We start from the raw sequence: 23,027 nt of genomic DNA on the forward strand, positions 1-23,027 counted from the left end.
GACCCTGGGACGGGGAGGAATGGGACAGATGTACGGTGGGTCTCCTGTGTTCAGATTTCAGCCAAACTTTATTGGAGCATCGTCAGCAGCAGCAGCAGAGCTGCCCCCCTGGTCCCCTCCCCACGGTGGCAGCAGGATACGGTGTCACCAGGGATGGAGAGCATCTGGCAGCGGTGCTCATCCTCCAAGGAGGTGTCCCAGGGAAGGATCTGACCCTGACGGCCAGCACCCCTCCCGTCCCCGTGGGTCCCCAGCAGCAGCCCTGCAGTGGGACGATGCAGGCAGCTGCCCTTGTCTTAAGCACCCAGCCACCCTCCCCTGCGTGCGGCTGCTCTCCGGGGCTGCCGCCTTGTCTGAGATGGGAGCCCTGGTGCAGGTTGCCGGCTCTCTGCTCCCTACCTGCTTTACCTGTTCCTAATTGTGGGAGAGGCTGGCAGGAATTGCAGGCTGTGCTTTGCCAGCAGCCGCCGGGGGGGAAGGATCCCAGCGGCTTCTCTCCACCAGCCTTGGGCTGTGTCCAAAACGCGCTTGGAACGTGTTGAGACCATGGTAGGGGCTGGCAGGACGGCGTTGCTGGTCGAGGACCCCCCAGTCCCTGCTGCTAGGACACGCTGCAGTGCTTGCTGCTGCCCCGTGGCTTTGCCGTCCTGCCCTCAGCCCTCCCCGGGGGCTCCCTGCCCAGGGAACTCATCCCGGGCTTGGGGATGGGCTTCCCGAAGAAGAAACCCTCTTCCTCCGAGTCTGAGTCCGAAGATGAAGAGCAGGTGGGACACCAGGAGTCGTCCTCCTCCGTGATGTCCTGCAGGTCGATGTCCTCTGGCTGTGGGCTGTGTCGAGCAGGGGATGTGCCCGCTCGGAAGCATGGGTTTCCATTGCCTGCGGGTGTTAGGGGCTCAGAGCCCCCCGAAACCAGGTGGCCCAAGGCTCCAGGCTCATTAGGACCCTCTGCACTGGGCTGGGGGGCAGAGGGGTGGCCCACTGGTGATCCCAGCATCGCTGTGTGCACAGCATCCCTGCTCCGCTCCTTAGCAGCCGCTCCATGGTCCTCCAGGCTCCTGAATGCAGGATGTACAGGGGTCTGATCCAAACAAGCCTCTGGAAGAAGGAAAGCAAGGATGGGTGAGGAAGGGGGGAAGGCTGAGCCTGCCCTTCTTGCAGCGAGGTCTGCCTCGGGGTGCAGCAAAGCGAGCAAACCCCAGCTGCCAGCGCTCGCCCTCCTGCGGGAGGTGGGCTGGGGACTCATCGCCGCTGCTCCAGCCCTGCGTTGGGCTGTGCCTGTGCGACGTACCCCATAAAGTACCCAGGGGCTAAGCAGAGCCTGGTTTTGCTCCTACTCCCCTCCTGCCAGGTAGCAAACGGAGCACTAGGATCCCTACCTGCCCCTTCCACCCGCTGCCTGCAGCCCCCGGCCACCGAGGTGCTGCCCGTCCCCGGCGTGGTCCTGCCGGCAGGGCTGGTTCGGGAGAGGGGCGTCGAATCGGGGGACGGAGCCGACGCAAAAGCCGAGTCGGAAGAGTCGGAGGTAGCGGAGGATGCATCCCGCCCCAGGCTGCAGGTCTCGGAGCAGAAGAGCCGGCCGCGGCGGGAGGTGAGGGGTTGCCCACGCAGCGGCTTTCGGCAGAGGCTGCAGCAGAAGCAGGCGGCTCGGGCATGCCAGTGGAGCCCTTGGTGGGTGGCCTCCTCGCTGTCGGCACCTGAGGGGCAACCGCCGGTGAGAGGGAGGCTCTTCCCTCAGCCCTGTGCCAAAAACCATCCTCCGCACCGAGCCGAGCCGCGGGGCTCTGGCTCTGCAACCCTCCCAGCCCACGTCCCGCCTGCCTGGGCAGAGAAAACCCCGCTGCACCCTGCCCAGGGATGGGGGGGACTGTACCGATGGGGTCTCCGCAGGCCTGGCACGGTTCGGCGAAGAGGCTCTCGAAGCAGCCGCGGCAGCAGGGCCGGCCGCTCTTCATCACGTAGCGCTGCCCGCAGAGGGGCACGTCGCATTCCAGGCAGCAGAAGTGGTCCAGGTGCCAGCGCCGGCCCTCCGCCTCGATGCACTCCTCCATGAAGATCAGCTGCGGGGGGGGAAACAAGCCATGCTCTAAGCACCCCGCTAGCCGACTCGTAGCCTGGAGGATGCTTTGCTGCGCCAAGGAGAGGAGGAACCGCCGTGCCTCGGCGCGGGCTCTCTGCGAGGCTCAGGAAGGAACCTTTCCTCACGTCCACCAGTGGCTCTTGCTGCGTTTGCAGCCCCTGGCCAAGCTCAGGAGCTTTTAACAACAGCGAAAGGGAGGTAAAAGCCTCTCCCCTGCCCAGCACCCACCTGGTCGCAGGAGGCGCAGCGGGGTCGGAAGAGCTCGGCGTGGTGCCGGCCGCAGTAGATCCTCCCGTCCTGCTGGAAGTAGATGAGGTCCACCAGGGGCTGGTGGCAGAAGTGGCAGGAGAAGCAGGACGGGTGCCAAAACTGGTTCCCCAGCCGGGACGCTGAAATCCCTGGGTCCCCTTTGTTCAGCCTCCTGCCACACTGCAAGGCAGAGGGACGCGGGGTTGGGGGCCAGGCTGGCTTTTGGGGACGGGTCCCCCACTGGGAAATGGGTGCTGCCTCACCTTCTTGCAGGGACAGCCGTGGCAGGGACCCGGCACGGGACATGCCAGCCCCTGTCCCAGTGCCTCCCGTCTCCGTCGGGCGCTGAACGCTCGTAGCTGCTTCCTCTCCTCCTCCGCGAGGTCGGGGCAGTACCGCTCCTGCACGGGGAGGCGGAGGTGAGGGGATGCACGGCGGGTGAAGCCCCGCGGTGGGCAGCACCCAACAAACGCGTGTCTTACATCGCAGTCCTGAGGAGGCAGCTGCTGCAGGAGGGCTCTGGCGCGGAGCTGGATCTTGTCGGCGGGAGAGGCGGGCTGCGGCGAGCGGGTGCCGAGGCGCAGCGGGACCTTGGGATGTCGGGCGGGACAGGGAAACGTCAAGCAGATTTTTAGGGGGATTAAGCTGCGGTGCTCGAGGTTGCTAAAACGTGTGTTTTATGCTGGGGCTGGGGGTGCTCTGCTGCTGGTACCACCACCCGTGGCTGGCACCTGCAGGGCTGGGGGAGACTGGGGAGCAAAGGGAGCCCAGGGGGAGAGCCAGGGTGCTGCCCACCTCGGGGGGTGCGGGGTCCGCGGGGGACTCCAGGTACTCTTCCAGGGCACAGCCGGAGTCGCTGTCGGACGAGGCTGGCGGGAGGCCGGTGGCAGTGCCGCAGGGGGGAGGCTCATCTCGCTGGGGCCATGCAGGGCTCGGCAGGGACATGAGCTGGGGAGAGAGGATCAGAGCTGGTGAGATCCTCATCGAGGCAGGGAGCGGGGATCCGTCGCTGGGACATGTATCATCCCGCCTGCCCAGCGTGGACCTGTCTCCACGTGGCAGCAGGACGAGCAGCCCCTCGTCCCGGGGAGGGACCCCGGGGCACGTCCAGCTGGGACGATGGTCAGCGCAACCACAACATCGAGACCCTTGGCTGAACCACTGCAGAAGTCCAAGGGGTTTTGGGGGCTTCTCCTTTCTCTGCAGGGGTTATAAGCAAACCCACATCGAGGGCAAGGGTGCTTGGCAGGGCTGGGGCTTTGTCTGCTGAGCAGGAGGCGCTGACGGGACAGTGAGGGGTTGAAGCCAGGCAGGGAGGACCCCGGGTGTCCGTGCTCAAGCTGGAAGAGGTTTTGGGAAATGGCACCAGCCGTTCGCTCACCCACAGCAGGAGATTTTCCCTGGCTGCCACCAGTCCTTTGCTCGTACAGCTAATCCCTGGTCTAGTGGCCCGTCCCTGAGCGGGGCAGAGGGAGGAGACCGAGGTCTAGCCCAATTCGGTGGAAAATAATTTATTCCCCTTGGGCTGCTATTGTTCTGCCCCGAGTGGCTGTTCCTGCCCGGGCAGCCGGCTCGCCCAGCCGCCACCACCTCGCCTGGCTAATGGTTACGCAGTGGAAACCCATCCGGTCCCGTCCCCTCCTCCCCACGCCGCGCTTTTCACCGCTCGCTTCCTTCCTGGCTTGGCTTTCCAAAACAAAGACGAGGTGGCGATGCGGTGGCTCCTGGGGCTCCCTGGACGCTGGCCCGGAGCCTGACGCCCTCTGCCCGTGCTTCCTGCCCCGGCGTGGGGAGCGAGGGTGGGATGTGGGTGGGATGGAGCTGAGCCGCTGCTCCGGGGGCAAGTCCCAGTCCTGTGACCAAACAGCCCCTGGATTCACCCCGTGCAATGCCCACCATGGATTGATCAGCTGCTCTGGAAAGTGCTTTATACAGCAAGCGGCTTGGCACGGGCTCAGGCTAAGGGTTGAGAGGTGGTAAGCCCCAGGCCACGCACTTAGATCCTCCTTCATCACTGCCACCGTGAGGACCAGTGAACTCCTCTGCACTGGGATGGTATTTCTGCGCATCTGGTTTATCCCCCCCTGCCCCTGCTGTCAGGGGGCCATCCTGGCCAGCACCAGCAGCCGCATCCCCATTGCTCCCACTGAACAGCTTCAACACCCCCAGCTCAGCCCCCGTTCCCAGTGAGCTCCCTCCACCACAGCTGCCCCTTCCTATGTAGCATCTTGGGGTGCTGGGATGTTGCACCCAAAGGTGGCCAGCTCTGGAGCTGGGAGCGGGTGGGATCAGCCCAGGCAGCTCAGGTTTCCCTGCCATGCACCTGGGTCAATGATTAACGCTGCAGATGGGCTAATCAGCGGGATAAAACAAAAGGGCTGCTTACTCTTTCCTGGGGTTTGGGGTCTGCCAGCCCTGGGATTAGCCCAGCAAGACTGCAGGGCTGGTTGAATGGTGCTGTTCAAAGCTGTGCTCAGCTCTGGAAGGGGATAGGGATGAAATAATCTGACTCAACTCTGTGTATTTGCAGCCCAAAGAGAGCCCTCACCTTGCTGACTTGGTGAAGGACCGCTGTACCACCGCTGGTGTTGGGACACTAAACAGTCTCAGCTCTACGGCTGTGCAGGAGGATCGTGTGTGTCCCTGGGGATGCTGAATGGGGATCTCCGTGGGCTCAGTGTCCGGTCCCAGCTCTGCTCCTGCCTTGTTTGGGTAACACATGTCTCTGCTTTTCCCTCCCCATGGGAGGCGAATGGCAGTCCCAGGCTGTGCTTGGCTTATTAAGCCTCCAAGCTGCATTTGTCTAATCTGTTGGGGCTTTGCTGTAATTAGACCCCTGCGATGGTCCGCAGACTCAGCAGAGCTGGTGGTGCCTGTGTGGCCCCCGTCCCGTAGCAGGGTGCACAGGGCACCTCGTCCCAGGGCTGGCAGCAGGGAGCCCGGTGGGGTGATGCTGGGGGAGAGCAGAGAGGGCAGGGTTCCTGGCTGCTATGAATCCATGGGGCTGAACTGGAGAGCCCAGCCCAGCCCGGTTTGATGTGATTACACCAGCTGGCAGCCGTCTGGGCTGTAGACAAGTCCCTGTAATTAGCCCCAGACAGTGACAGTGGTATGCACCTTCTATGCTAAGGAGCCAGGCAGCCCTAACAGGTCCGTCTCCTCTGCTCCCTCTCCCTGTCCCCTCTTCCTTCCTGCCCTCCTCACCACCTCCAGGCAGTCCTGCTATTGCTCTTCCCCGCTGGCCTGCAAAAGGGATACAGGGATGCTCCCTGCCTGCCCCTGCCATCTCCCCCTGACGCCTGGTCCAGGCTCTCCCGTCCCCGTTTTTGAGGCAGGAGGGTGCTTTGGGGAGCCGCTCCTCCCTGCCAGCACAGACCCGAGCGCTGGATGTTCGTCCCCCCAGAAGGGACGTGCGAGGGACCAGTCGGGCAGGCTGAGTGCCACTGGCTGTCATTTGCCTTTGCTTTAAAAGCCTCTCGTCCTGCCTGTGGGAGCTCCTCCAGACTGCCATTGCTCAGCTCCCTTGTGCTCTCCAAAGGACGGGCGACGTCCCCGCTGTGCTCCCCTGCCTGCTCGTGGCCTTTCGGTGTTAGCATGGCTGCAAAGGGCCGTCCAGGCTCCAGCCCTGGTGCTGGCACCTCCTGGCTCAGTGGATTCTCGCAGGATTCCCCTTCCTGCTCCGAGCACCTTCCGCACAGTAGCTAGAGCCCTTTGCGAAGCAGTCGCAGCTCCCTGGGTACAGGAGGCTAAAATTCATGGGAGTATTAATCTTATTTGGCTCTCTGGGAGCAGCCCCTGTCTCCAGCTGGCTGTGGGAGGGTGTGCGGGCTCCCAGCCCTCTCCTGCCAAGGTCACACATTAACTTGCAGCGCAGCCACCCCGACCCATTCGCATTCAGCACAGGCTCCCTGCTCCCAGCACGGCCGGGGGCTGATCTGCATCTCTGCCACAGCCTTTCGTTTTATAGTCACCTCTCCATCTTGGAAGACTCACTTTCAGACCCCTCTAGCCTATTTTTCAGAAGCACCAAACACTCCCCAGCTCTACAACCCCAAGGAAACACAACAGCTCACCATCACCGAAAAGACCGGATCCCCTTTCAAGCACCCAAAAGCACTGGCAGCTTACAGAGGCATAGCTCTGTATTCACCACCTCACCCACAGGATAACCTGTTTTCGCTTGAGTTCCTGTCAACACAGCTGCAATGAAGGTACGTGGAAATAAAGATACAGACCAATAAAGATGCATCTCTTCTGGGGTGAGATAAGCTGAGGTCTGGCAAGGCGAGCCGGAGCAGCTAGTCCTGCAATGCAGCCCAAGCCAGGCTGCCAGAGCGGGAGCCTGTCTCACGAAGGAGCCCGCGGTGGCTTTGGGACCCGTGATGGCACGAGGTGGAGCAACGCTTGGGTGCTGCTGGCTGGGCACAGCAGTCTCATGGGCCAGCAGTGTGGAGGGACAGGGTCAGCGCAGCCCCCCAAATGATAAGGGGGTCTCAGCATCACGCTCCACCATACGGCACCACGTCCTCCACGTCACTGGAGGGGACCGTGGCCAACGCCATGGCCTGTTTGCTCACCAGGGGATGTGCCAGTGCTGCAAAGGGCTGGTTTTAGTGTGTTTTCCCCCATCGTAAGAGCACGGGCACGGCCAGCTGCCCCGGCTCAGCGGGGAGCAATAACCCATTAACCCGCCGTAACTCAGCCATTCGTACACCCGTGGGTACCAACTGAGACCCACCACCCCACCTCTGCCCCGTGGCCACCGGATTTCACCCCGGCGTGTCGGTGTGCGACGGGGCCCAGCCGCCTCTGGCGAAAAACTCCGTTGCCAATCCCAAAACATCCCATTCCCACCGAACCCCGGCTGGAGGAGGGATGGGGGACCCAACACCCCTTCCCAGAGACCCTCATCATCCAAGGGAGCCGGGCAGCCCCGCCAGCCCCGTACCCGCGCACCTGCCTGCTCCGGGACGTGGAAGGCGGCCGCAGAGCCCGGGATGGCAGAATCCGGCACGACGGAGCAGACGCCCTTCTCCTGCTCTAGGGGAACGTTTTCCCAAAAAACCCCAAAGACTGCGGGGGCAGCGATACCATTTGCCTCCCCCTCATTTATTTGTCCCAGAGGAGAACAGCCAAAAAACCCCCCCGCTCCCCTCGCCCACCTCCCCTTCCCACGAAACGGGGACTCTCCCACTGCCCCCCCCCCGGACTCCCAAGCCCCTTCTCCACACGTAGTTCAGAGAACCGATCCCGGGAAACCTTTCCGGCCCGACCTACCTGCCCTTTCCCCGCAGCCCGGTACCGGGACTCCGTCGCTCCGGGCTCCACCGACCGCTCCAGCCCCGCTCCGGCCGCCGCCGTCCCGCCCCGCTCCGGAGGAGGCGAGGGAATGGAGGCTGAGCAGGGAAAACTTTGCAAAGCGAAAGGAAAACATCCAAGCTCAGTCAGGGAAACAATTTTTTTTTTTTTTCCTCTCTCTTTTTTTTTTTTTTTTTTTTTTTTTTTAAATCTGCCTGCCCAGGAAACTGGAGCTGTGTCAGCCGGGGTCCTAATTACAGGCTTTTTAGCCTAAACCTACAGAGACAGCCAATGGCAGGGAATCCCAGCGGCAGGCAGGGAGGGGAAGAGCAAAGGATGGCGGAGGGGGGGGGTACATTAACCCTACAGGGGAAAGAGCTCTAGATGACATCTGTTTTTCTCACTACCTCTCATTTTCCGAGCGTCCGCGCCCTTCCCTCCATCTGCGGCTCAGTTCACCCTAGGTTGCCGTTTTGATGACTTTTATGATCTGCGCGGTGATTTATTTCCCTGCCTAGATCAGAAAGACTTGAAGCTTCATGAAAGAGGGGAAGTGTCATTACACCCCAATTTAGAGGTGGAGAAACTTTGGCTGGGCTCTCACAAAGGAGTTAGCCAGAGGCAAGTCAGGATGTCCTAGTTTTCGCAAGCCCTGAACACCTGACAGTCTCCTAAAAGCCATTTAGACCGGCTTCGGCTGCAACAATCGCACTCGGGCACAAGTCAGGGTAAAATTTAAGCAGAGTCCCTGACGCAGGGCAGAGCGTCTTTGGTGTATTTTTGTGTATTTCTCACATGCCCTAAGATTTTCCTGTCTGCTGATGGGACTTTGGGGATGGGAACAGACACAGCATCCCCCCCAAAAAAAACCCATGTCTGCAGGGACTGGACCAGACCTCTGCCACCCGCGTGCTCCGAGCACCACGCTGCCCAGGAGTTGGGTCTTATTTCGGGGCTTTGTTGGGAGCCCCGAGGGGTGCAGGCAGCTCGTGTGTTATGTAGGTCTTTGGGACCAGGTTCAGGACTGCAGTCTAAGTCTGTAGCGATGGTAATTTGTCAGAGGAGGTGGCCAGGCTCCATGGCAAGCTGGTGGCACTGCTGGGAGAGGCCGTGCAGGGTGGTGTTGGTGCATGGGTTATTGCAGTGCTCACCGGTGGTTTACATCTCTGCAAAATCACCTGGGCAGGGAGAGAAGCAGGAGGAAAAGGAGAAGGGGCAGGCGAGCATCTCCGCAGGCTGCTGCTCTCCTCGTCCCTGCGCAGGGGTCTCAGCGGTGCTCTCGAACCAGCGCTGCAATTCCCCAGGGACCCTTTAAGGTCTCGGCTCGGTGCTGGGGAAGTTAATCTGCTGTTTGGTTTTAGCGGCAGGTTGGTCTCCACAGCTTTATCTTGACCCGTTTGCCGCTATGGACTTTGTACCACCGGGTGGTGGTGGGGTGGTGGGTGGCCCCCCCCCCCTTCCCTGCTGCCAGCTCCCAGCCCAACCTGCAAAGCGGCTGCTGCCTGCGCTCTCCACGCTCCACCATCCCTCTACACGGTGGAAAGATTAATGGGCAAAGTCCTCGTTAGGAGACCAGCCGGGCACGGGGACTCAAGACTCGACAGATGGGTCACTCCAGCTTTTCCGAGGTGGGACCAGCCGTCGCTCCACTGAAGCCACCGCCCTGGAAACGCCACGAGGTCCCCCACGGGCAAGCGTGAACCTGCGACAACGGCACGTGTGACGGGCAGGACGCCCGCCTGACAGGCTTCCCCGCTGCCAAAGCACCGCGGCGTGACCGGCGTGCGGCCGACAGCATCCCCGCGGAAAGGGCAGGACTGCAGAGGCACGGCTCGGTGACTCGGCGCTGGAGCAGAGCAGGAGCACCCACGTATCACGGCCGAGGAGCCGACAGCCCCTTCCACCCTTCCAAACCCATGGCTGATGTCCGTAATGGCACGGGTGGGATCGTAGTTGCAGAGCGATTGCAATTGTAAAAATCGCAACCGTAAAATCTGCAGCCCAGCCTAACTCTCCTCGTGGCCTCCCTGTTGTCCTGCGTGCAGCGCAGCCCCCTCGCGTGTGCTCTGAACCCTCCCGGAGACCCTGCACGTTCCCGGCCGTGAAGCCGTGCCTCATCCAAGGCCAAGCGCTGCCCGTGGGCGTTATTATTTAACACATGACATCAGGAGCGCCGGGGCTGAGTCAGGACCCCCATGAGCAATCAGGCACCCGTCGAGGTGGTCTGGGGGTGCAGCTGTCTGCAGGACCCCAGCATCGAGCTGTCATTGACTGTGCTGTTTTAGTGCTCTGATACTGCTAGAACTGGGGTGGTTGGTGTGCGGGGATGCTGTGAATGGGGCCGCACCCCCCCCAGCACCCCCTCCTGCCCCACGCCCCCCTAATCCCCTTCCACTGATCCCCCAGTGCATCCCCCCACCCCAGACCCCCCCAATCCACCTCCACTGACCCCTCCAGCAACTCCTGCCCCAGCCCCCTCCCCAATCCTCCCTTCCACTGGTGCCCCAGCCCTCCCCAGCCCCCCTCCACTAACCCCCCAGCACCTCTCCTGCCCCAGCCCCCTCCCCAATCCCCCCTCCACTGGTGCCCCAGTCCCCCCCAATCCCCCTCTATTACTCCCCAGCACATCTCCTGCCCCAGCCCCCTCCCCAATCGCCCTCCTCTCACACCCCAATCCCCCCCTCCTGCCTCAGACCCCCCCAATCCCCCTCCACTGTCCCCCCATAAAACCTCCTGCCACTCTGCTCCCCCCCCACCCCGGACTCCCAGCCCCTCTCGCCACACCCCCTTACCCCCAGACTCCTCCCCTGGCCCCGCCTCCCGTCGCGACCACGCCCCCTTCCCCGACCACGCCCCGCCGCGGCCGTGGCGCCGCGGAGCCAGCGCGCCCCCTGGCGGCTGCGCCCTCGCCTAGCCGAGTCCTCCCAGCCCGAGACGCTCTAGGCGGCGGGCGGTGGACTCGCTGCTCCCGGCGGGCCCGGCCCGGGCTGGCGGGGCGGTGGGGGGGGGACGCGGCGCTGGCGGGGCCCGACCCGCACCCGGTCCCCGAGCCCGAGCCCGGACCCGGCGGGCCGGGCAGGGGACGGGCCGGGACGGGCCGGGTCGGGGACCGGCCGGCAGGCAGGCAGCGGGGGCCCGGGCCTCAGCTCCCGGACGGCGGAGCCGGGCAGCGCCTCAGGTACCGACCCGCGCCCGGGCCTTCCCTCGGCACCGGCACCGCGCCTCGTCCCGGGGCCGCCCCCTTGCCTCCCTGTCCCTCCTCCCCCTCGTGTCCCCCGGTGTCCCCTCGCACCACCTCCGCGCTCCCCAGCCGTCCCCTTGCACCCTCTTCCCCGTTATCCCCCCGGGACTCGCCCCTTCCTCACGTCCCCCTGTCCCCACGGGCTGTGCAGGCCCCTTCCTCCTCCCTCCAGCCCCTTCCTCCTCCCTCCAGCCCCTTCCTCCTCCCTCCAGCCCCTTCTCCTTGCCAGCCGCCCCTCTTGCCCCTGGAGGTGCCCCCCTGCAGCCCTTCTCCTCCCTCCCATGCTGGTGGGGGTCGGGGGGGGGTCGGTTGCTGCATGTCACGGGTGGGTTGGTGTGGGGCCATGTGTATTTCCACGCGAGGTATCCCTGTGCATGGCTGGCCGGGGTGCCCCGGTCCTTTGGGATGAGGTGGACCCTCTTCTGCAGTCCCGGGTTTAAGAGGATGGCGTGGAGGAGAGCAGAGGCATGAGGGGGGTCTTCTGCGGGCTTGGGGGACGGAGCCTCTGCAGGAGCAGAGGGTTTGGGAGGAGAGCGAACGACCCGGCTGCGAAATGGGGAGAGGTGAGCTGTGGTCTGGAGACTGGGCCAAGGAGGGCTGCGAAGGTTTCAGGAGGATTTAGGTTTGGGTCTTGGGAGGTGGGGAGACTGGAGGGGAGGATGGGGTTGCTGGTCTTAGGAGGCACGTGCTCTTGCTCACAGGGAAGCGTATCATGCTATTAGAGTGTTTGCTTCGACTAGTTAAGGCTCTGAACTGGCAAACAGCCGTCGGAAAGGTGCATGTGGAAAGCACTGAGCAAGAGACAGGAGTCTTCAGAGTCTCAGTATCTGCGTGAAAGGGATGCCACTAAAATATTCAACAGCGAGGAGTCGTGGGAAGTGCCAAGGGAGTGTTCAGGGATCTCACAATGGTTTTTTTCTTGTTTGTTCAGTTCTGACCATAATAACTGTTCAGGATGGGCGACAGCACTTCAACCTAACCCCCTTGCAGATTACACAGACGTGGCTGGAGGGAGCACCAGAGGGAGAGAAATGAAGAAAGAGGGGGAAAAGGGAATGTGTTTTCTACAAGTTGTTTTGGTTTTTTTTACTGAGGGAATTGATGAGGTGGGAGTGGGAGGGCAGAGACACTAGAGGACAAGGCCCCTAGTGACCAGATTAGATGAAGCGGAGAGGGATCTGTTGCTAAATTATTGATCAAAGCCCGTAAGGTCAGTGGGGAGTAAATCCATATTAAGTCTAGCAAAAGAAATAGAATGGCTTGAGCAAGATGCCGCGTTGGAACAGGGAGTGTGTGGTGTTATTACTGTTAGGGGTGATGGGTATGTGCAGGAGGGCAAGTGGCAGCCGGCTTGTTTTGTGCCCGAGCTCCTTCAGCTTGCTCAAAAGGAAGTATTTCTCTTCTGGGGGAATTTGCAGGGTTAGGATGTGGTGGAAAATTCTTCAGGGGCCAAAGCTAAGGCCTGGGGTTGCAGTGGAAGGTGATTTAGGTTCTGTTTTGATGTAAAAAATGAAATGGGATCCCTTGGTCAGCTCGCCACTGGCTCTTCCCCCTCTCTCCTCACCGCTCTGCACTGCGAGGGAGCCTGAGGGCAGCTGTGCAATGTGGTTTTGCACGAAGATGCAACTCCGTGATTCATTGTTTAATTTGGAGCGACTGTTGAGGCAGATTCTGGCATGGCAGAGCGAGAGGTTTCCAATAGCCTTTTCATTTTATTTACTGCTCCAGTGCCAGGCTGGTTATCCATATGGCTTCGTTCTCTCACGCCTCAGATGGAGAGATCATTAGCTGTTCTCGCCAAATAAAACATGGCATCCTCTCGTGTTATCTGCTGCTGAATCCCCTGCCCTAGAATGGATCTGGAGTCCTTTAAGTTTGCATCAAAGATAGCAATATTTCTCACTACTAGTGTGTGCAACTCCTGCCTGCTTGATACTTGCACTTGCTGGCTGTTGTCATATAGCAGAGTTTTTGTGTTCTCTGGCATTTGTTACTTTTCATAGTCCAAAGTAGAACAGCTGTTTTGTTCACTTACTTTTAAGGCTGCTGGTTCTCTGACCCTGAAGGACCTTGCATTCAGTGAAGGTATCTTCACATTCCTAAGCAGCAGATGCATGTAATTCCTTGTATCCTCACAGCCCTCAGCCATTCAGTATTACTGTTGTGTTTTATCTGCAGTACAGTAGCTCTGATAAACCCCAATACTGTGTAGGATCCCAAAGCCAAAAAGTATCTTATTTTTAGGGTTTTTTTTAGCTGTAGTCTGTGTATTTTTTCAGAAATTACAGGAGTGGTCTGTGCAGAGTTATTTTCTTTAGTCATATAAATGCAGGTAGTTAATTTAAAAAAAAAAGTGCACCTGCCTTCCTTGTGATATTTGAAGGGAACTTCAGTCACACCTCCACTCCACCCTGCTTTTTAATCTCTGGGTTTTAATTTGTTTAATTGTATTCTCTTGTTTAATTGTATTCTCCTTGTCAGGTGGAAGATGGGACCATTTCCCTTGTGTTTTAGGTGACTCTGACACCTGGTTACCATGAAGTCCCGAGGGAGATAGAGGGACAGTAGTGGGAATTTCTTCCCGCTCCTCCAAAAAAATCCAACAATTGCCTAATGGTAAGAGAGGTGTTATTTTTAATTAGCCATATATTGTACGGTGTCCGTTAACTGAGGAACACATTGAAGAGTTTGAGATCCAAACCCACTGGGCCACGTGTAGGGGGATCGAGAAGGATACAGGCTGTAAATGCTGCATGTCTGGAGAGGGTGGAAGGAGTTGGTTTGAAAATATGATTGTCCTCTGTTTTGTGTCCTCTCCCCAGGGATTGCCTCTTACGCTGACGTCATGGGGAGCTGCTGCAGTTGTCTGTGCAGAGACAGCATCCCAGACAACCATCCCACCAAATTTAAGGTAAGTATTGCACCTTCATCCCCACCAGAGAGTCTGTGACAGCACTGACTACCAGCAAAGCCCAGCATAGCTTGGACTCCAGGCATGAAAGGAAAAAAACGCGCTGCTCTTGCAGAGAAGTCTTTCACTTGATAAGATTTGCAAATATGTTACTGTTTTGGTTTGTTGGGTTTTTTTCCTTTCCTTAAGCAACCTCTGCTGCAAATATGTTTGTATTTGCAGTAAGTAGAAATTGCCTCTGCACTGAGATTCAGCCTAAGCAAGGAAATGGGGAACTGGAGAGAAACCTTTTATTGCTCAGGGCTGTGTTCCAGTGTCTGTGCTGAGACACATCAGCTGAACTGCCAAGCACACAGTCTCCAGGGCTGCTGGCTTGGCGCCTTCTGCCAGCAATGAATTCATACTCTCAGCTGAGAAAAAGGCATCTCAGTAAATGAAGGGGGAATCCATGGGAATTACAGTATCTTCATGGGTGGGCTTTTTTTTTCAATACCAATGCACTGAGTTTCCTGATGTGAGCTCTGTGGTCTCTGCAGGTAACGAACGTGGATGATGAAGGTAACGAGCTGGGATCTGGGATTATGGAGCTGACACAGACGGAGCTCATCTTGCACACTCACAAGCGAGATGCTGTCAGGTGGCCCTACCTCTGCTTGCGCCGCTATGGCTATGACTCCAACCTCTTCTCCTTCGAGAGTGGTCGTCGCTGCCAGACAGGGCAGGGTGAGTGTGGAGGTTCCTGGAGGAAGAAACACTGAGGTTTCTGTTCCCAGGCAGCTGGAGTGAGGTGATGCTTGTGTCTTCCCAAATTCCTGCATCTAATGAATCAACAGGTTCTTTTGCAGCCTCTGTTCCCCCAGAATACCGGAGTGTGCATGCACATACAGTTAATGCTCCTGATTAAAACACTAACGAGAACAACATCATGGCTCAGGACCTGGGCATAAATCTAATGGTCTCGTTTTGCTAGTGCATCAGTGCTCATGAGGTAATGGGTGAAGCAGGCTTGAGCATTGGATGGGGGGTATTTAATGTCAGAGAGAATGTTAGTTACATTGTCAGCTCTGTGCTGTGGTACCAAACGATGCAGAGCTCTGGCAGGAGGGTTGCTGGACTTCGTTCCTTAGGAGCTATAAAGTACTTTTTGCAAGACTGAAGCTTTGTTAAGCGTCTTTTAACTCTGGGTATAAAGCAAAAGGGCATCACCTGCACCTTTTTGCAGGTCCCTCTTAAGGTTTGCTTATTCCACAGAGCTGCCAAATGCATGTCAGTAGCAATAGTTGTTTGAGCACATTTTGTTTTTCTCGGTACATTCTCTCTGCCTTGGTTAGTGCTAGTTCTACTTATTTGCATTTGGTGTCTGGCAGCCCTTTGTAACGTAGAGGGAAAGGAGTTTTACGTTTTACTGATTTTATGCACGGGGATGCTGTGCATAGAGAAGGGAAGTGAGTCACTCAGGAGTACATGCCAAGTCATCAGCAGCGCTGGGAATAGACTCCAATTTTACAATGGTGCCTGTTAGTTCCTTTACCAGTCTGTCTCCCTTGCTTTTAAAGAGCTGAACATTTTCTTGGCATCTGCATCCCCAGGAAAAAAAGTTTGTTTCCTCATTCTATTAATGTGTTTGTAAACTCCTTCTTATCCAAAAGGACTCCGCATGACTGTTCAGTGTCTGTGTAAAGCACTGCGCAAATCTGTAGTGCCGTATGCTCCTTTTTAATATTTATGTAAGTGGGGTTTTCCTCTCCTGGAGTCGTGTGCTTATCAGTTGCCAGCGATGGGAATTGCTTGTCTTTGGTTTCTGTTTTGCCTTTTTCAGGATGCAGATCAGTGATTAAAATTCTGCCCTGTGTGCATTTTGGTTTTGTTTAGGTCCAGGTAGTAGTGATAAAGCAGAGCCATTTGCTCTTCATATATTACAAAATTTTTAGCAGACACATACTTACTCATCAGTCTTAAAGCAGACAGAAATGACAGGGATGGCGTTGTGTTTTGATGAGTTTTCTCCCTTCCCTTGTAGGATTTCATTCTGCTTAGTTAATTTTATTTGGAGGACTCCTTAATGATGCTGCTTCCCACCTTATATAAGGCAGATATAGCTATTTTTGTGGCCAGAATTTTTAAAACCTTATTCTTTGGGGTAGCAGCTGTTGTTGCCATGCCGTTCTCGTTGCTATGGCTTTTGTGCGTCTATGTGCGTGCCAGCTTGGGATTGGTTAGCTCTGCACACACCGGCTCTAGTTTGGGCTGCTCGTTTGGGGAGACACAGTTTAATTCCATACATTTTTGAAATATGACATTCTTGTCCCTCCCTCATGTGCACACTCCACAGGGCCCAGTTCAGCTTCCAGTAGTCACTGGATAGACTTTCCCCGGTAATGAGAACTGGACTGGGTGCCAAATGAGTTAAAATAGAAGATTAGAGATTAAATGAGACTGGTAAACCTGTCCCTTTCACACCTCTGCTCGTGTGGGATTGATCTTCCTAAGATAACCGAGGTGCTCACTATTTTTCTTGTAATAAGGCACCATTTGGTCAGATGGCAGTCATGGCATTGTATTTCTGTTGATGCAATAATCCACCGAGTTGTTGGTTGTTTTCCTCTGGCTGTGGCTTGCAGGGTTTGATTGTGTTAAACACAGCAAAAGAAATCAGAATTGCCTGTTCATTTAGAGCCAAGAATTACATATACTCTTGTTAAAGCAGGATTGCTTTCTTGCTTTTCTGACCCTCCTCTTTGTTACTGTGCAGGGATTTTTGCCTTCAAGTGTTCCAGAGCAGAGGAGATCTTTAATCTGCTTCAGGACCTGATGCAGTGTAACAGTATCAACGTAGTGGAAGAGCCTGTTGTCATCACCAGGAACAGTCACCCCACAGAGCGGCAGCTCTCCCGGACCCCCCAGGCACCCAACAGTAAGGCTCTTTCAGTGTCTGGGGAGAAGAGGGGGGAACACAGAGATGTGCGTGATACCTGCAGTCACTCGTGTGAAACTGCCCTTTGCAGCCCATGGATATCTCCCATGCGCTGCCTCACTGCTGACCCATATCTTTATGTCCATGTATGCTCCATGCAGCATGTTTATTTTAAGGCCCTACTTGTCTGCGATGTGGTATTTTGTTTCCAAGGAAACAGCAACAAAAAGCCCTTCAAATAGTCAACCGAGTTGTCACCCTTTGGTTGGTTTTCACCTGGACCACTGCCAAATGGCCTTTTTTAAATAGCACCTACAAGGATCAGGTGGTTTCTAGAGGAAACCACATCTGGAAGAATTCGTATTTGCTCAATTCCTGTGTCTATTAGGAGTCACTTCAACAGATTTAAACAAGAGGGCCTAGCCCTTGTATTTATACTAGGTACTTCATCATAAGGATCTTCCCCAGACAGGCTGATTCTGACTTACGGGGTGCGGTTAAAGGGGCCAGCTCATTGTGAAAGTGAAATCAACTCTATTTTATACCAAACCAATGCTCTAATGTGTATCTGTCTTGATTCTCTCCCAGGTCTGGGGTACACTGTCCCAGGATTTCCCAATGGATTTCACAGCTTCCCTGGAGAAACCCTATCATACTCCGCAGTCCGCCACCCCTCTGTGAGCAGCCTGAGGCATTCCTCTGTGGGTGAAGACTCTACTCATGCCCTTATTGGGCCTGATGATCAGGTAAACCTGGATGTCCTAAAGTCTACTGTTTGCAAGCAACGAATAAGGAGCTTGTTTTGCTGGCAGTCCTGTACAATTCTCAGTTTCTCTTACTCCAGCAAAGCTCAGGGGATCCTCATACCTTGTCATCCTTTTTTTCTCTTTTGCTTCATTTTGCTCTTGTAGACTTCTGCTCGCTGACACTTCACTAGAATAGATGCTCTTTCAAGGCTGACTGAGTTGGCTTCCTTGATCCACGAATATTTGCATGGCAATTACTTGACAGCAGCACTTAGCTTGTAAGCCCAAGTCACATTGCCTTATCTGTCAGCTATTGCTGCAACCCCTAAACTGACGTGCAGATGCATACCCAAGTTCAGACTCCTTTTATTTTTATTTTTGATGTTCAGCTTTTTTTTCTCAGTTTTAGAATTTAAGATTTTTCCCTACAAAATCCAGCTTGTCTCAACCATTACCAGAGAAGCCTAGGTAGGTGTGAGTGCTGCAATATCGCCAGTGTAAGCCACTCAAGGAAATATTTTGCAAGTGGCTTTGCCTTTTGTTCTGTGCCATATGCATTGAGCATGAAGCAGATGATGTGTATCTTCTGCAGGTGGACTCCTTTTTGTCTCCTCTTCAGCCCACAAATCCAGAAATGGCTTTTGTGTTTTGCTTCCCAGAATCTTTCCAACTTCTGAAATTCTTCCATCTTCTCCTGCTTCATCAGCCACTGAAAACTTTTCCATTCCTGTTGGTTTCTCAGCTGCTGACAGCTGCTTTGCTCTTGTCTCTTCTCTTCTCCTTTCACTGTCCCTCTGCTTCTCTCCTTGCAGTCCCACACCTACGTCAACATGGCCAATGGTGATCAGGAGCTGAGGGGCCGACATTGTATGCACTCCTTGCCTGAAGTCCACCCTCCTTTCCCCCATAGGAACCGCAGCTGCTCCCTCGAAGACCGCAATCCCCAGGTCTTTCTGCAGCCGGGGGAGGTTAAGTTCGTGTTAGGTCCCACGTCCAACTACAGACGCGTCTGTCGGCACCACCGGGAGTGCAGGACGCACTTCTGTCCCCCCCACAACAACAACAACAACGAGTGTGAGGAGGAGTGCCCTTCACCCCAGTGCGTCTACGAGAATGTCAACGGCTTGCTGCCCCCCAGCACCACCTCCTCTCTCTGCCGAGGCGGACGCTTGAAACTCACCCAGGAGGACACGGGCTTACCCGGCTGCTCCCATCGCAGAACGGCGTTGCTGCACTATGAGAACTTGCCGTCGCTGCCCCCGGTGTGGGAGTGCCAGCCGCTCCGGCGGGGCGAGGAGGATGTGGGTGCCGGGGACATGCTGACGCCTTCCCCCAATGGCTACTCTGAGGCTGGTGAAGAAGATCCCCTGCAGAACTACATGAACTCGGAGAACACCGCACTGCATGGGGACAGCGGCCAACGGCGCAGTGGCTTCCTGCCAAAGCCTCGTCGCGGCTGCGTGCCCAGCGTCTTCAGCTTCGACTTCCCCCGATACTGTCCAGAGCAGCCGCGGCAACTCAACTACATCCAGGTGGAGCTGGAGGCTGAGCCACACAAGGGACATCAGAAACCACTGGTCCCCCATGTCCCACCTCCTGCCACCCATGAAGCCCGCCGGACGGACTCCTACGCGGTCATTGACCTAAAAAAGACAGCGGCCATGTCCAGTTTGCAAAGGGCCCTGCCGAGAGATGACGGGACTTCGCGGAAAACTCGACATAACAGCACTGACCTGCCTCTGTAAGGGGGAACGCCAAGTGCAAGCACTGTGTCGTGGCTTTGGTACCTGCCCTTCAGTGTATTGCCCGGTGTGACTTCCATTCGCCATTGCCTTCTGCTTCCCTGTTTACCCCGTTACCTGGTGTCATGGGATGGCCCCTACAGCTGATGTTAAGGCTAGTCTGTCTGTCCATCTTCCCCTCTCTGTCTCTCCTGTGTAGTTTGTTTTTAAAGCCTTATGGGATATTTGATGACACTGTTTGAAGGTTAAATTTCTGGCAAGAGGGGCAGAAGGTGCCAGCAACAGTACCGGCACTGTGTGGATACAGCCTCGAATTGGGTTAGCTCTACTGATTGCCTAGCAGCTCCACGAGCAGTGCCAACAGCCTGGCTGCAGAGGCAGGGCAGTAGCATGGTGGAGGCGTGTTTCCAAAAGCACGTTGCTTTAGGAGCTCCACTGCAAATCCAGCCTGTTTCCCGAGGATTTCATGCCTTGCAACTCCAGGCAAGCTCTGCAGCTGGGCCATTCCAAAGTTGGTTTTGCCTTGGGGTTTCGCTGATCCCTGATGACTTGGGAACTCATGCTGCGGTCTTTTCCCCCTCAGCTCGCTCCTTTCTCCTGTTTTTTTGAAGCTTGTAGAAGCCTTTTATACTTCTGTTCCTTTCTCAGATTTGATTTAAATTGGGCAGCTCTAGAAATTAATAGAGGAGGACAGACAGCCATGGGCACAGACACTGTGATCACATAAACCTGATTTCCTGAGGAGACCCTGCTTTAAAAGGGGAGGGGAAGACCGCAATTATGAGAGAGATTTGAGACTTGGTATAGAAAACTTCAATTGTGCCATACCCTGTTTTGTTTTTTAAGGGTTCTTTTTGGTGGCCGTTCAGAAGTGCTGTTGATTTATTTATTTGTTTACTTAATTTATTTATTAAATGTTCTTTTGCATCCCAGTGGTAATTGCCAAAACCGGTGCCAGTATGAAACATGTACTTGCTGTGGCTCACTCCTTCTGTCTGGGGAACAGATCTCAGAAGAGGTTGGTGGCTTTGCTGAGCTGCAGTTGGGGAAAAGAGCAGCTGTGAATCAAAAATTTTTTAACTGGGACTGACTGTCACAGGGTGGGTGGGAAATGGTACGGGAGATGTGGGAGTGTGAGCAGAGCTGCCAGGCAGCTGAGCTTGGAGTTGTATCAAAGTCGCTGCCTACACCCACATGCCTGGCTGGGTCCATGAGAAATATTTGATCGGTGTTTTGAGCGAATGTGCAGTTTGTTTCCTTCAACTACGGACTTGGAAGGGCTAAATTTTGGCTCTCGGGTAAATTTGTGGCCTTTGATGTGGATTTTTCTCTTCATACCAGGGCTGAGTCTAAGCTGAGCTGTCGGGTCTCTGTGTGAGGTCCTGTGTAGGGTCTGTGCTCCTCTCCCATCGCAGGATGTTCCACCACCCCTCTCCACATGGTGACACACTGCAGCTTAATCCCTCCCTGGATTACTCTTTGCCTTTATAAGCTGTTTCCATGAGACAGAAGTGCCCTCGGTTACTCTGGAGTCCCACCTTTCTGCTGTCTGTATTCTTCATCTTCCTCCCTGGGATAGGAGTTGAGAGATCCAGTGCTCTGCGAGGTGTCCTGCTGCCAGCAGAAACATTGCCAAGCCTTACTGTGTTCTCCTTGTCTGTAACGTTTTCTGATATGGAAGTCAGTGAGCCTCCGGTGTGAAAGAGGAGAGAACCCGATCACCCAGCTGCAGCCTGCTTTTGAGGTCCAGAAACTTGATTTCCAGATTTTTGAAGTTCAACCTTTTTGGTTTTGGTGCTGTAATGTCATACTGAAATGTGACCTGTTTGGGAGCAAGGATATGTGCCATGCAGTTCAGAAAAAGTGATAAAAGTATGAGTAATGCCATGCCTGTGTCGGCAGAACATGGATTTCTTGGCTTGCCGTTGCACTATAAATTCAAAGTGCATCACATGCTTAAATTAACTGTTTTTCCTTTTTTTTTTTTTTTTGGCAGTCCTTGTGCTTGTCTTCCATTCTTTTCTCCACCCCAACCCTTGTGTGATCTATAACTGAAAGGAAACCCAAGTAATATATTTTTATATGTGTACCAAATGACTTTATTTGAAGGGGAAAAAAAAAAAAAAAAGACAAGTAATGTATCCCCCTAAATCTAGCTTTCATTTAGGGAAGTGAGAGAAGAAATTGTTTTTATATATATATATATATTAAAAAAAAGTTAACTGCGTTAAGCTTTAAATAAACTATTTAAATAAAGAGTTTCTAAGCTGTAAGTGTCACCCTCTGGGACAGCACTAGCAGCTCCCACATGGCAGCACAGGGCAGTGCTCTGGGAGCCTCTGTATGAATCTGCCTTTCCACCGCCTGAGCTGAGAAATGCAAAATATTTATTCCCCTCTTCCTTCCAGAAAGGGAAAAAAGGATGAAATGTTTTACATTTACATGAAGGAAGAGGTGAGGGCCTTTTCCCACCCTCACGGGAGTTTGCAGGTTGGTTAAATGCAAGGGAAGATGCTGTTGGGTGGCAGATTGTGTCTTGGGAGAAAGCAGGTGAGGTCTGGGGCTGCTGCTTGGGTGCTCCTAGTGGCCACCGGCCTGGCTGCCTGTCTCCGATGGGTGGGATGAGGCTGGCGTGAGGGTCTGTAGATACTGTGAGCTCCAGGGATCAGGGAAAGCACACCGGTGCTGGTGGTTCCTCAGAAGGGGTGGGCTCCCAGCGAGCCTTGGCTGCAGTCCCATTTAGGTGGCTCTAAATGAGCTTTGCTTTGGGAAAGCTGACTTTCACCTTTTGAACTGCTGACTTTCATGTCCTCCAGGCAAACTGGGTTGTCCAACTTGTGCCTCCCTTTCCTCTTTGGCAAATCTGATGCTCCCCTACCTCCCAAGGACACTGAAAGCAGCAGTGACAAGGAGACCGCTGTGCCATAGCTGTGTGCTTGCATAGCAAATACATTATTGCTGTTCCCCGACAGCATCCCTTAACCCGTTTATAGTGGAAGATGATGCATCTATTCAAAGAAGCAGCATTTCCTTGACCTTAAAGATGAGAAAACATAGAGCTGATGCTGGCTGCATCTGCTGCTTTCAGTGCACGGCGATCTGGCGGGTGCCTTGCTGCACCGTCCTCTGCTTTATGTCCTGTTGTGCCCTCCCTGGTGGCTGCGGGTCGGGAGCTGCACTGCTGGCTCAGCAGGCTTCGCTCGGGTGGCATCGCAAGCTCCCCTGAAAGCTTTGGGAATGAAAAGCCGGTCACAGCTCGTTGTTTGCAGAGGGTTTGTTTAATGTTCAAGCAATGAAATGGGAAGTGCCGTGCAGGCAACCAGGAAACCAATTGTCATTTATGGCCTTCAGGGTGCGCATCGGGTTCACGTCCCAGTGATTTTCTTGGTTTTTTTGCTTTTCTGGAAAACTTCCCAAGAGCAATGTCTGCATTAAGCAGCCAGAACCCTTTGAGACCTTCTTTATATTCAATTTTTCAGGTGGTGTGAAAGCGCAAGGAGAGACCAGAGTCGCGTTTGAATGCTGAGGTGGTACTTCTTGGGGCAGCAGGAGCAGAAATGTCACCATTTCGGCTTTCTCTCTGTGTTACAGCCCGAGCGGTGCTCGCCAGTGTCGCAGCTTCCTCTAGTGGCCACGCTTGAAATGGTTTCGGAGGAGAAACCAGTATTGGGTTGAAAGGCGAGGAGGACATCCGAGTTGGTGTTTTCTCATTCCTTCAGTTCTTTGATTTGGGTGATGGGCAGAAGGGATCCCTTCTGATAGCTCTCTGGAGTCTTTCCTTGGTACTGTTTTCTTTTGGTTGAAAATTTTATTTATGCAGTATGTCGTATTTTTACGGTACCTTGTAAA

General features: G+C 55.3%; 2 protein-coding genes across 6 annotated transcripts; one reads left to right on the forward strand and one right to left on the reverse strand.

The window, feature by feature from the left end:
• Window positions 1-64: 64 nt before the first annotated feature.
• Window positions 65-7,792, reverse strand: PRICKLE4 (prickle planar cell polarity protein 4). 2 transcript variants are annotated; one of them, XM_075054878.1, is made up of 8 exons: window positions 7,604-7,792; window positions 3,122-3,274; window positions 2,809-2,916; window positions 2,590-2,727; window positions 2,306-2,506; window positions 1,871-2,057; window positions 1,377-1,694; window positions 65-1,095 (listed from the first exon to the last, which is right to left on the reverse strand). In XM_075054878.1, exons 2-8 carry the CDS (start codon window positions 3,269-3,271, stop codon window positions 602-604), a joined length of 1,596 nt encoding a protein of 531 aa, XP_074910979.1. In that variant the 5' UTR covers window positions 3,272-3,274; window positions 7,604-7,792; the 3' UTR covers window positions 65-601. The 2 variants fall into 2 exon arrangements, with proteins under 2 accessions (XP_074910979.1, XP_074910980.1); XM_075054879.1 differs by lacking the exon at window positions 7,604-7,792 and adding an exon at window positions 3,708-4,120.
• Window positions 7,793-10,669: 2,877 nt separating this feature from the next.
• FRS3 (fibroblast growth factor receptor substrate 3) lies at window positions 10,670-21,434 on the forward strand. 4 transcript variants are annotated; one of them, XM_075054941.1, is made up of 7 exons: window positions 10,670-10,802; window positions 11,797-13,481; window positions 13,688-13,776; window positions 14,313-14,499; window positions 16,529-16,690; window positions 17,279-17,436; window positions 18,249-21,434. In XM_075054941.1, exons 3-7 carry the CDS (start codon window positions 13,711-13,713, stop codon window positions 19,179-19,181), a joined length of 1,506 nt encoding a protein of 501 aa, XP_074911042.1. In that variant the 5' UTR covers window positions 10,670-10,802; window positions 11,797-13,481; window positions 13,688-13,710; the 3' UTR covers window positions 19,182-21,434. The 4 variants fall into 4 exon arrangements, with proteins under 4 accessions (XP_074911042.1, XP_074911043.1, XP_074911044.1 ...); XM_075054942.1 differs by having other exon boundaries at window positions 10,676-10,802; window positions 13,347-13,481; XM_075054943.1 differs by having other exon boundaries at window positions 10,716-10,802; window positions 13,380-13,481.
• Window positions 21,435-23,027: the final 1,593 nt, after the last annotated feature.

The sequence above is a fragment of the Buteo buteo genome, chromosome 23 (assembly GCF_964188355.1).
Source record: "Buteo buteo chromosome 23, bButBut1.hap1.1, whole genome shotgun sequence".
NCBI classification, from domain to species: domain Eukaryota; kingdom Metazoa; phylum Chordata; class Aves; order Accipitriformes; family Accipitridae; genus Buteo; species Buteo buteo.